Source organism: Lepisma saccharinum, chromosome 17 (genome assembly GCF_977018435.1).
Source record: "Lepisma saccharinum chromosome 17, izLepSacc3.1, whole genome shotgun sequence".
Classification (NCBI taxonomy): Eukaryota; Metazoa; Arthropoda; class Insecta; order Zygentoma; family Lepismatidae; genus Lepisma; species Lepisma saccharinum.
Genome location: NC_139245.1, coordinates 45,080,913 through 45,093,314, shown reverse-complemented (window position 1 = coordinate 45,093,314; position 12,402 = coordinate 45,080,913). Strand labels below are relative to the sequence as shown.

The window sequence follows — 12,402 nt, the reverse complement described above, 5'->3', positions numbered from 1 at the left end:
CTCAAATAATGATATCAATCCTGTTTCAATTTGGTTTACATGTTTTCACTCGTGTATAAACCAAATAAAAGACCGAAAGAAAACCCATGTGCATAAACTCACTAGAAATACATAAAGGAAGAGCTCAGAAACACTTACGAGACGGACTCAACACTTTCGCCAGCCAGCTACCTTCATATAGCTCAGAAGAGGCTTGGCACCACTAAGGACACAAAGTAGCAGTTGAAATCATAGAACATGGCAGCATAGTAGTGATATGTGCACGGGCTTTAGGGTGGGCATAAAGGGCAGGAAAGAGGAGTGCAAAAAAAACAAGAAGAAAAATCAAGAGTACTACAGGGTGCATCAGTGAACCTGGCGATATTGACAATTCCAAACTGTACATAGAGCTTGTCCGCTATCAATAGCAGACGAGCACACCACACTAGGATTCCCCTACTACAACAGTTAATGCCAGGTAATAGCATACGATACAGATGCAGACGGACAGTTGACAACAGCACACCTAGTGGCAGCCAGAGAACTAAAAACAATTGAAGCATTCCACGCAACAGTGGCAGTGGCCACTGAAATAATTAATAGAACTATGAAGAAAGTCTCGCAGAGAAAGTGAGTACCAGATTCTCTGTATTTATTGCTTTTTATAGTTTTGTATGTGTAGAATTTTGCATGTAGAGAGGAAAGTGTAAATCTTGGTGTAGCATCCCCTGAAAGCTGCTACTTTCTCTGTACTTATCCACTACCGCATCTCTCATTTCCCAAATATGAATACAAAAACTGAATGAAGATTTGTCAAAAGTTGTCAAAGATACTTGGACACTGAAGTCTACAGATGCAACTAGTAAAGTCAGGAGTTGAAACAGCGAATCCCGCTGGAAATTCTACGAATTCCTATGGTGATAATGCAAAGAGTAACACATGCATTATGAAACACTTACTGAGGGCTTACACAAAAATGATGGTCATCAGAATAATGTGATTTTTTAAGAAATGAGATACTTGTTGCCAAGCTGCTTGTAGCAGTTTTCTACATAAAATGAGTTCATATTTATTAAAATTAAATAAATGCATGGGTTCACTGTTCTTTTGTTTTTAAAATCGCCAGATTCACTAACACACCCTGCATAAAAAGAAAAAAAGAACAGAAAAAGAGAAAAATTTGTTTTCAGATATATACTAGGGCAGAGGCAAGTGCTGATAAAACTGCAAAATACTGATCAGAAATACACAATTTTGGATAATTGACACCAAAATTGTGTACTAAAACTACATTTAAATAGCAACCATTTTACTATTATGCTCGTCTCATATGAATACTTGTACTCTAGCTTTTGTTATTCACTGGAACAATATTCAACTGTTCACTAATTTTCGTAAGGATAACAACTCAGCCCTAATATATACACATGAAAACGTTCATTTCTTAAAAGTATTAAAAGCATAGCAAGTACATTCCTCTCAAATGAAAAGTGCAGGTAGATAAGGAAAATGCAATAAAAGAGAATAAAGAAAAAGGGAAATAAAAGTTTCCACCTCTTGTAAATTCTCTATTCCACAATTGTACCAAACTGTTTACATAATTTTCCTTGATGGTATGCAATGTTTGTCAGTCTCACCTCACTTCAAATGAAATGAGAAAACATTATTTCCAACTCCAATGTTTCAACTTTACTCTTTATACTTTCTAAAGCTATTTTATTTTAAAATAACGAATTTTCTTACAATATTTTTCTTTTCAATAACCACATAAAACTGCCAAACTGACAAATTCTAAACAAAAAATAATTAAAAACCCATTAAGTTTGTCAGTTTTCTACAAATGTGATTGTGCTGAAGTGAAGAAAGTATAGTGAGGTTGACTACCTGTTTATTGAAATGAAATTGAAAAATCAAAACACACTGAGGCTTGAACTAATACAAGAGCTGTGAAAGGACCCCTCCTCAAAAAATATACAAGGGTAGTACAACTAGCAGTAAAAGAAAGAAAAACAAGATGAGAATTAATATTGCAGGAAAGTTGATATAAGGGTGATAATCATGGATATCTCTTTCCAGTCACAGTGTACAGTTTCGCCAGCAACAAAAATTGAGTGGTGAAAAATTACTAGGCAGGGTGACTGGAACATGATGACAAGTGTGCTATTCTGATAAGTTGCTCAAGTGTTTCATTACAATTTCGTGTGCAAAGTGAAAGAAGTTCCACACAGCTGAACATTTCGCAAACTTCCTTGGGATAAGCATTGCCACAATTAATCACCCAGCTCTGTAATTTCAATTGATTCCCTCTTCATCTTCGAGGTAATACACAGATATCTGTGTTGAAAATGGTACCAGACCAGCAGATCCATTACCCGCACAACACATAAAAAAAAAGCATTTATATTACATGGATATGACAGAACACACAAATCACAGTATCATCATAAAACAAAGTTTAAATTTGAGTTTTTTGTTTTAAGTTATGCACAGATAGGCTAATCGGGACTGGACCTACAGTTTAAAGTGGGATCCGAACCACTATGTGCTCACTGGGTATCGAACCCAGGACCCCTTGAATAGAAGACAACGACGTTATCACTGCAGTAAAACAAAGGACAAAGTATCTCCTCAGTGGTCTTGTTTCAATGAGCTGTAAAGGTCTTGACTGTCCGAATATCACAGCAGTAATATGCTAGCACGTCGAAAAGCAATTTTGTTCCACACATTTACTTAAACATCTTAAGCCCGAATATATTTCCGTGATGCAAAATCTCCACAAAAAAAGATAGTGATCTTCTGTCAATACTTAGTCATTGCAGTAAAGGTTGCTATTCTGTAATAAAGTGTTCTGAAGTTAAATAACATATCCACGATTTCATGACAAATATATGTAGTTTTTTCAGTCTTGTCCCTTTCTCTCTGGATCCATATGTGTACAGCAGAATTTTATTCTTCAATACAAGAGCTTCCACTTCATGAAAGCATCGTCTTTAGGTTAGTTGAACTTTAGATCCGGCTGTTCCTCTTCAATACAATGCACTCAACAATTGAATGGGGGAACATTTAAGCTGACATTTCATGCAGCTAAAGGTCAATTATTCCCTTGGGAATTTGTCTCTGCTCAAGGCAGTTGTCCACAGGCATTTTCCCTCATTTTTTTTATTTTTCAGCAGTATTATTTTCTCCCTTCCTGCTGCAATTTTCTCACTGATTATTCATTTTTTTTCTCCATCATAATAACAGATGCTTTTACTGAAGGAACATTTGTTTCGACAATAAAATTTCCTTCAATTGCAACTTGTAATTCTACTGCCTAATGCTTGAGAAAGCCAAAGACATTTTTAACTTTCCATTATATTTATTTAATACTTGTACACAATTCAGAATTGTTCTCTCCATATATGCTCTACATTATAATAACAATTATTATATTCTGCAGCAACTGTTCACTATAAAGCTTTGTTCGCAGCACAATTATATTTCTGTCATTTGAAAGCAGTTATGTATCTATTCACTACTGCTTGAACACATTGTATCTCTTAATAATCCAAGGCAAGTGAGTTCTACTGTTCTCCACTACGGTGAGTAATAATACTGGCTTTTGAGAGTAAAAAAGTGTCTAAAAAGATTCTTCTGTTTTGTCCAACTCCAGAGGAGATGCATTATCTGCAGTGTCTTCGGAAACGCCTGATCTCTTTGTCTCATCCGAACTTGTTGACATCTCTGTGTTATCTCTGCGAGATGGGAACAACAGTCATGTTAATCATCAAGTACATACAAATATGTGCAATTTTGACAGTGACAGGCTGGGATTAAAAATCTGTTCTGGTGTTTCTGAGTTTTCATTCTTGTTCTAAATTTCCTTTCTTGCGATTGCAATGCCAAACATCAACTTTCCTCAATTTCTGTCTATTACAATTTGTCTATAATGACAATTCTACTGACAAATAAAATACTGGTTTATAGGTTTAAACTTCAGAAATCCAGTAGTGGAGTATCGCCATTTTCTCCACGCAATACTAGAATTTGTATGTGTTCTCCACAGCAACAAGAGTTGCATCGCAGCTATAGTTAATGATAAACAATTTTTACAGAACTGTCTCATCTATAAGTCACAGGTTGCATTAGTAACCTTTATTACAATAAAAATTACAGTATATTGAATCTAACAAAATGTTTTTGAACTAATTTTAAGTGAAACAAGAAAATTAGTAAATGTGTCTGTTACATGTGTGATAAATATGTTTACGTAGAAATTTCATCGAAAAATGCAGGCTCGACAAGGATCTCTGGTGTACTGTGCATTTGCTCGACCAATTGAGCTAACAACGCAACCCTGGTTTTGTCTGATTTTTCGCTCCTTCTGTTTTACCTGTGTCGAGGTAGATAAAGGTAAGATAAATATGAAACCACACGAACAGCATGACACAAAACACTTTTAAAAGTTTCTCCAAGTTTTCAAACTCTATCTCGCAGTAATCATCAGGACTGGTCAAAAGATGCTGAAGAAGACACAGTAGCTTCGAGATAGTCAAGAGCTTGAACAAACTTTTTAAAGTGTTTCGTATCATGTGTTTTGTGTAGTTTTTAAGAAGAATGTTGCTAGCGTAAGAAATTTTTTAATGTCATAAATATGTGTGTACAAGATTGGCCCAAATGTACATGTGCAGGTTTGCCACATAACTAGTCTGGTACTGCTTTCAGATGAATTGATATAGCTTCTCTGGCGAAGAAACATTCAACATTGAATTGGATAAAATAGGCATGGGAGAGAAATTATCGGTACTTGACCTGTATGGACCAACATAGGCATGTAATTGTAAAGGTTTAGTGGTCAATAATTTTACTGATCTTCCACATTTCTTTAGTCTGTAACTGAGTACACAAATGTGTCATTTTCTTACTGTTTTTTTATATATATTGGTACAATTACTGTATCCTGGTTTACTAAAGTAGATTTCTACATATGAACTCTTTATGTTTCAAAAATTCATTTTATGATCAGCGGTGAGAAGGAACTGGTAAAAATCAAATTTCAGCTCAAAACTAAAGAGGTCCGAAGAATCATTTTTCCCTCTCAATTACGAATTTGATTACCACAGTAAACCACTGTGGTAAGGAGTGTCATGTGTCATCACATTCACCTAAGAAGAAAAATGGTCCATGGCAAGATTTCAAATACAAAAATCACAAAGCTTTGCTCAAGTGACACTTTTCGTAAACACATGTAAGCCAGAGCACAGAATGGACACACAAAAAAAATTAACTTATTTATGAAGATAGAAACATCACGACACTATTATTTCTCCACTTTGACAAGATTGAAACTTATTTCAATAAAATTCTGTACACTAGTTGATTTGTCAAATGCTATTGTGACATCGTGTGACAGAATCTGAAATCAAGAACCGTACCATGGATAAAATTGGTCATGTACATGATTGTACATAATCTGTTATAGAATCGAGAATGTCAATTAGCCTCATGTGAATGATGGAAGTGTCTCACCAAAATCGATTTTTTTCCCAGGTGTTAGCATGGAATTATTCTGTATTTGTGTAAGAAGTGAATTTGGTTCTTATTTCTTATCAAGCTTTTCATTCCTTCAGATTGAAGTCGGATGAAGACAGAAATACTGATTATATGGGGATATAATTGCTTCAAAAGTGTATTAAAATTTCAAGAAATGTGAATTTATATTTCTCTATGAACAACCTAGATCACAATACAGAGAAAACGGAACTCTGTTCAAAATAAAATAAAGACTTGTTAGTTTATGCTTAGTTTCTTACAAAATGTTACTGAGTACATCGAAAAATATGAAGAGCAGAATTAAGCATGATATGTTATGGTTTCTTACAAATTGATTAGCTTAATGCAAAGCAATGCACAGAAGCGTTACAGATGAAAATTTACATGCTCAGAGCAAAATTACTTCGAAGCTATCAACCCTATGAATATATTACTGCCAGGACTAGTTTTAAATCATAATATGTTACTTTGAGAAGCATCAGGCAAGCAAGTAAAAGCTCAAATTCTCTAAGCTAAAGATCAGCACTATAGATTGTCCAGCGAAAAGAATAGACTGTTGCTTCAAATGGGCTTTTACTTTCCCTACATCCTCCCTCTTTTTAAATATTGTTTTCACTACTGAGCGCAAAGGTGAACACACTTGCTTTTTTTTGGAATGTAAAACGCTATTCTGGAACTGGTTAAGCTTTCAGACCAGCAAAATTTCCTTCCAGCAGCGCGTGTTTTTAATTTTGTTTGTGCAGGGGCACGTGAACGGAGGGGAACGGCGAGCCCAGCGTTGTCGACTGCTTTCCACCCCACCCCCTCAGCCAGTACCGCGGTAGACAAAATTTCTCGGAAGGAGAGGGTGACTGACTGACCGTTGGTTTCGACGAGGAATGACTGTGGCGGATCTGTGCGTTGGGTTGGGTTGTGTTGTGCTGTAAAAAACCGTTGGTTTTAATGCTGAAATATGAGCGAAAGTAGTGTAAAGAAGAGAAGGCGTGGTGAGGTTCTCAAAAGTAAAAAAGGCAAATAGTAATGAATATTTTTGTTTATTTAAAACAGAAAAATCCGGATCGCAGTGTAAGTTGGTTAGCCAGCGAGACGGCGAAAGCAACTGGAGTTTCTCGGGCTACTGTGTATAAAATTCGGGGCGAGGTTTCTCAAGGTCCTCTTGAAACACCAGGTAAGAAACGACCCAGGAAAAGATCGCAAATTACAAGTAGAAATGTAAAATATAATTTTGTCAGAAGTGCTGTGCGACGTAAAGTTCACGAATTCTTTTTTAAAAACAAACCCCCAACACTTAATTCTGTTCTTGCTGCTGTTAATTCTGACTCCACATTACCGAATTTTAAAAGATCAACGTTCCATGTCTTTCTCAAAGAACTTGGCTTTTCGTATGAGAAAAGGGGCAAAAATCCATGTTAATTGAAAGAGAAGATTTAATTTCTCTTCGCCATAAATATTTAAGAGAGAATAGGAAGTTTAGGCGTGAAAATATAAATATTGTTTACACTGACGAATCCTGGGTGAACACCGGAACCTCAGTCAATTATGAATGGAAAGACAAGACAATTACAACTGCAAAACAAGCGTTTCTGGCAGGTCTTTCCACTGGTTAAAAAAATCCAACATCTCGCGGAGCGCGATACGCTTTAGTGCATGCGGGTAACGAACACGGTTTTCTGCAAAACTCCCAACTTGTGTTTCAGTGCAAAAAGAATACAGCAGATGCCCATGATGAAATGGATGGAGAAACGTACGAGATGTATTTTCGGGAACAGTTGCTCCGCAATCTCCCTCCAGGATGTGTTATTGTTGTTGACAATGCCTCTTATCATAGCCGCAAGCAAGAGCCAATGCCGACAACCTCGTGGAAGAAGAATTATTTAAGAGAATGGTTGAAATCTCATGGCATTCGTTATGATGACGACATGTTACGGAGAGATCTTCTGGAACTTACAAATATTCATAAAATTAAGTACGATAAGTATCTGATCGATGAGATGGCAAAACAGATGGGGCATACGGTGCTTCGTTTGCCCCCATATCATTGCGAACTGAACCCGATTGAACTTGTGTGGTCACAGGTTAAGCATTATGTGCGGTGTAACAACACTCCATTCAAAACTAAAGACATTGAAAATTTAATCACTGAATCATTTAAGACAGTAACAGTTGAAAACTGGCAAAATTACGTAAAACATGTCATGGACATAGAGAAGGAAATGTGGAATGCAGATGAATTGCAGGATGACGTTGATCAGATAATAATCCACTTGGGTGAAGATTCCAGCGAGACTGATGATCTGACAGAAGAAAATGATTCTGGTGATTATTCTGCAATGGAAGGAATTAACCCTCTGGAGTGACATGTGAGAGAAAAGTAAGTTCATTAAGAATTATTCTTTCAGTTTATGTAATTTTGTGAATTTGTTTCATGTTTTTAATAGTAGCTCACCGTGAACTTATTTCTTCAATTTGTACGTACCCGCGATTCAAGCGCCACGCACGTTTGTTTGGTCTTGTACTTTCACTGCCAGCAGGTCCGTTACTCGCCCCTGCGGCAAGCGGCAACGCTGTTCTCATATACCCAACAGTCTATTCTTTTCGCTGGACAACCTATAGTCAACTATAAAAACTGCATTGCATCTGAAGTCATTATCACAATAAAACAAAATTGCTTGCAGAAATACAAATATTCTGTTCTCAATGACTTACAGGTGCAGCCATGTTTAAATTCATAGTTATCTTCACTCTTGAAATATCAAATCCAATGCATATTTACATAACAGCCTCATTAAAAAAAATCAATAAGAACTTCCTTAACCTCTTTAATTAGGAAAATTTTGAAACAGCCAAAGTATCTACAGTTAAACTTTAATTGAGCATTTTCCGTGGTCTTGTGGGTAAAAGAACTTACCATGTACGAAATCAATGTTTTCTTGCTAGAACATTAAACTGAAATTTACCACAAAAATGTTAAACAATCAACATAACATATTTTATTGGGAACAGAAAGGTATTCTGTGCAATATTCATGCACCACTAGCAAGTTCACCGAAAAGCAGCATTTGTGATTGGTACACACGCTCCAATGGAGCAAAATATCGTTGCTCGTGTGTATCACTATATAAGAACCTGGGTAAAGCCAAATGCAAGTGTGGATTCACAGTGAAGTTACTGCACCAGCTGGACTTACATTTTATTTCCTAAAACTAGTTATCATTATCCACAACATTATATTGCCCAATAGAGGTATTAAGTACCCCATTCTGTGCTTTCTCAGCATTGCATGATGACCAAGTTAAAGTCAATAAAATATTGCAAATCCCAGAATATCTCAGTTTGCCGAACATTTAATTTAAATATAGGTTTTAAAAAAAATATTAAAAAATGTACCACTTTGGTGTGGTCTAAAATGGAAACAAGAGATGCCAGTGCATACCAGCCATCTTTATGTGTACACAGTACACAATACCCACACATGAACACACTGTCTTCGTCATGTTCCTATCATGACACATCCTCCCACCCTCATCACGAAGAAAAAAAAACAGTTTACTCCTGAAGAATGACAGGAAATAGTGATAAAATATTGAGAAAGCAAGACAACAATATATTGGTATTTTCATTACTTTCCGCCTCTTTTTCCTAACTGCAATGTTGAGGATGAGCGATGATATGATGAAACTGATGAAGGGACACTCACAAAGAATGCCCAGGCCAGGAATTGAACCCAGGACTCCTGGCACTGCCATGGAGGCTGACACAGGACAATCATGTGCAAGATAAGCACTTTTAACTCAATTCATTAAATTGTGATTTTCAACATGAGTTCTTGAATATAACTTTCCTTTGTGTGGAATAACCATTGAAAGAAAAACTCTGGAGTGTGTAAGAAATGGTTTGATTTCCTGCAGCAGATAAAAATGACCAGTTTTCTTGTTGCTAAACTGTTTAGGGGAAAGACAACAAACACAATTCCTGGTTGAGCATACCAATGGTAACTTGTACGTCTACATTTATATTTTTCAGAAGAGTTGATGTTCCTATGATTATCAACAGAGGGGGTTATGCAGTCTTTGATTAGTGTCTCAATTAGTTAATCCAACAGTTTGCCACCTTTTCCTGCATTTGATATTTTTATTAGGAATAATGCTGAGCCAAAGGGGGAGGGAGTAAGATATGACCTGCCTCCTTCTTTTTGGTCAACCACTGTTCACAAGCATCTTTTCACATTTCTGTATTGTATGAATTATTTATATTTGCATTATAAAAGAGAAGATTGTCTCAAAGTAATCAATTTAGTGTTACAGAATATATATATACTGTGCTGAAAAAAACACATTCTATTCGCTATTTAAAATCATGAAGAGCACAATCTTTCATATTACAAGTTGTAAAGCTTCACAAACTTCACAAGCCACTGCAATGAACTACATATTTAGGTGAATCTGATTCAATGCAATATGTAGTTCAATGTGCTGGTTTCATTCTTCTTACACAAGTATATAATAATTCCATAAGTCTCTTGCGAAAACATACTTCATTCACCTATAGATTTTGGGTGACTCACCGTCACCATTCACAGTAGACTGTTGTAAATAGTGACAGCGATCAGCAAAATCTATAGGTAAATAAAGTATTTTTTTTTCAAAAACTACATTATATACTTGTGTGAGAACTGAACCGTGTTTGTGCTATGTTTAAATTATACTAGTTTCACCTTCAATTCCATCTGTCTGATGGTGTATAACAGAAAACTTGTAAGGTTTTAGGTAAGGTAAAATTACCCCTGTGCATGATCACACACGTGTCATGAAGGCATACGGGGTGATGTGGAGGTAAAGAGCTCCACATATTCTTCAACTCGGCCATAGTTGGAATGATGTGATCAGCATCATGCCCGGCCACCTTTACTCCCCAGGGTTGGCCCCAGGTACCCATTTGTATGAGGCTCGGTGTGCCTCAGAGCCACGCAGAAACAACGAAATGACTGGAAAGGTTCCTGGTCCATTTCACCTGGCACAGGATTTGAACCTGGGTCTTCCGTATGGTAGGCAGATACTCTACCAACTGAGCTACCGTGGCTCCACTTGTAAGGCATTGTTTATAATATTATTGTACAAAATGTTCTTATCATCTATGCAAGTATACACTTAATGCAGATATAAGCTGTGTGCATATTACACAAAGTGGTCGGTATTAGTATTATTAATCAAAGATTGTCGCAAAATGATGAGCATGTCATATAAATTAAAAAATATGTAGAACATAAATCAAATCAATATAAATAATAAACATAACACTTACTCTTTGGAATTGGCTTCCAAGCTTCTTCGACGAAGCTCTTCTACGGTGATATTGTTGGCTTGCTCCCAAGAAGTCTTCTCCTTCTCGAATGCTTTCCTCTTCTCCTCCATCTCCTTCTGCTGTTGCTCAAGAGTTTTCTTCATTTGATCGTGCCGCCGTTGCAACTGCAATTACATTTGGCTGTTAATTCACGGCAAAATTTGAAATAAAATGACAAAAATGCTGCTTTTATGTAAATATTATGATGTTCTCAGAACAATAACGGTTTCTGTTCTTTTCCAGGAAAAAGGTTTCTGTAACTACAAGGTGGTTAAAATGAAAGTTATCCTACTCCGAGCCTTCTGGAGCCCATTTGAAGCAATGGATTGCAGTGAAACTTGGCATAGAGGCTACGGAGATAATGGGGAAATGAATACTGATGAAAAAAATATAGTTTCAATTTTCACCACCAGGTGCAAATGTGGTGCCGGAATACCAACAATCAGAAATCAGACAGGCATAGCTTTATTTTTAGTTTATGTCAGTACAGAAGTGTTTAATGAGTGTGCCGTCAACGTGAATGACTGTTTGGAAGCGTTACACAGCGTAATCAAAGATTCATCAGCAAGATGTTGTTCACTATGCACCAGATTTCATACGGTGGCCACTCTAGAACCATGATAAAATTCAAGTATTATTACCGGTTTTCAAGGCAAACTTTCCAAAAATTCAAGGTTACAAGCAGATGTTTTATCTATTTCAACCTTACATATTACCGCCTCTCACGACTCACACATACAGGGACCGGCAGAAAAATCTGACGGTTTTGAAATGTGTATAAAAATAAAACAATTAATGTAATGCAAGGTTTACTAATCAAAATTGCTACAAAGATAATTGCCATTTTCAGTGCTTACATTAATTTTTCTGTGTTTTGACTACAGGGTTTGTCCAATAAGTATCGGGATTAATTTTGTTCGGCCAATGGGAAGGGGTGGAGGCCAATCTCTGTGGGTGGGATCGGTATTGCGAGATGTCACGTGAGCTAGGAGACCACGCTCAGTTGCCTCCGAGCCTTTGGAGTGTGTAGGTCGCGCATGAAGTGAAAGTGTGTTTAGTGCTCGCGTTGAGAGTCAAGATGCAGCGAACCATCGAGCATCATTGTGCCATCAAATTTTGCGTTAAACTGAACAAACCTGCTACGGAGACTTTTGATATGATCCGCGAGGCTTACAAGGACGAAGCTATGTCCAGAACGCATGTTTTTGAGTGGCATAAAAAATTCAAAGATGGCGGGGAAGACGTCGAAGACAAACAACGTGCTGGACGTCCAAAACCTTGAAAATGTGGCCAAAGAACTTCTGACCAGTGATTGCAGGTTAAGTGTTAGTTTGATAGCACAGGAGTTAATTTTACTGAAATCCACTGTGCATTCAATTATGACCGATGATGATTAGGGACTGCCGCATCCAAATGAAGATCACCGATTCCTGGCTTCTGCATCACGATAATGCGCCCAGTTACATGTCGCTAATTTTGAGGGAGGCACTGGCCAAACATTGTGCACAATACCCTACAGTCCAGATCAAAAGGAGCCTGAAAGGACATTGT

The 12,402-nt window shown here is 36.9% G+C and overlaps 1 protein-coding gene across 9 annotated transcripts in view; it reads right to left on the bottom strand.

The window, feature by feature from the left end:
• The window catches only part of pnut (septin 7-like protein pnut), a 244,743-nt gene that overhangs the window by 29,857 nt on the left and 202,484 nt on the right, over positions 1 to 12,402 (bottom strand). For 8 of the 9 annotated variants that reach the window (XM_083139395.1, XM_083139396.1, XM_083139392.1 and 5 more), the window contains one exon: positions 10,813 to 10,976. In XM_083139395.1, the coding sequence (XP_082995521.1) occupies positions 10,813 to 10,976 (164 nt within the window). Of the gene's footprint in view, positions 1 to 138; positions 203 to 10,812; positions 10,977 to 12,402 lie in introns of those variants that run through there. The other variant, XM_083139390.1, reaches the window with a different exon arrangement.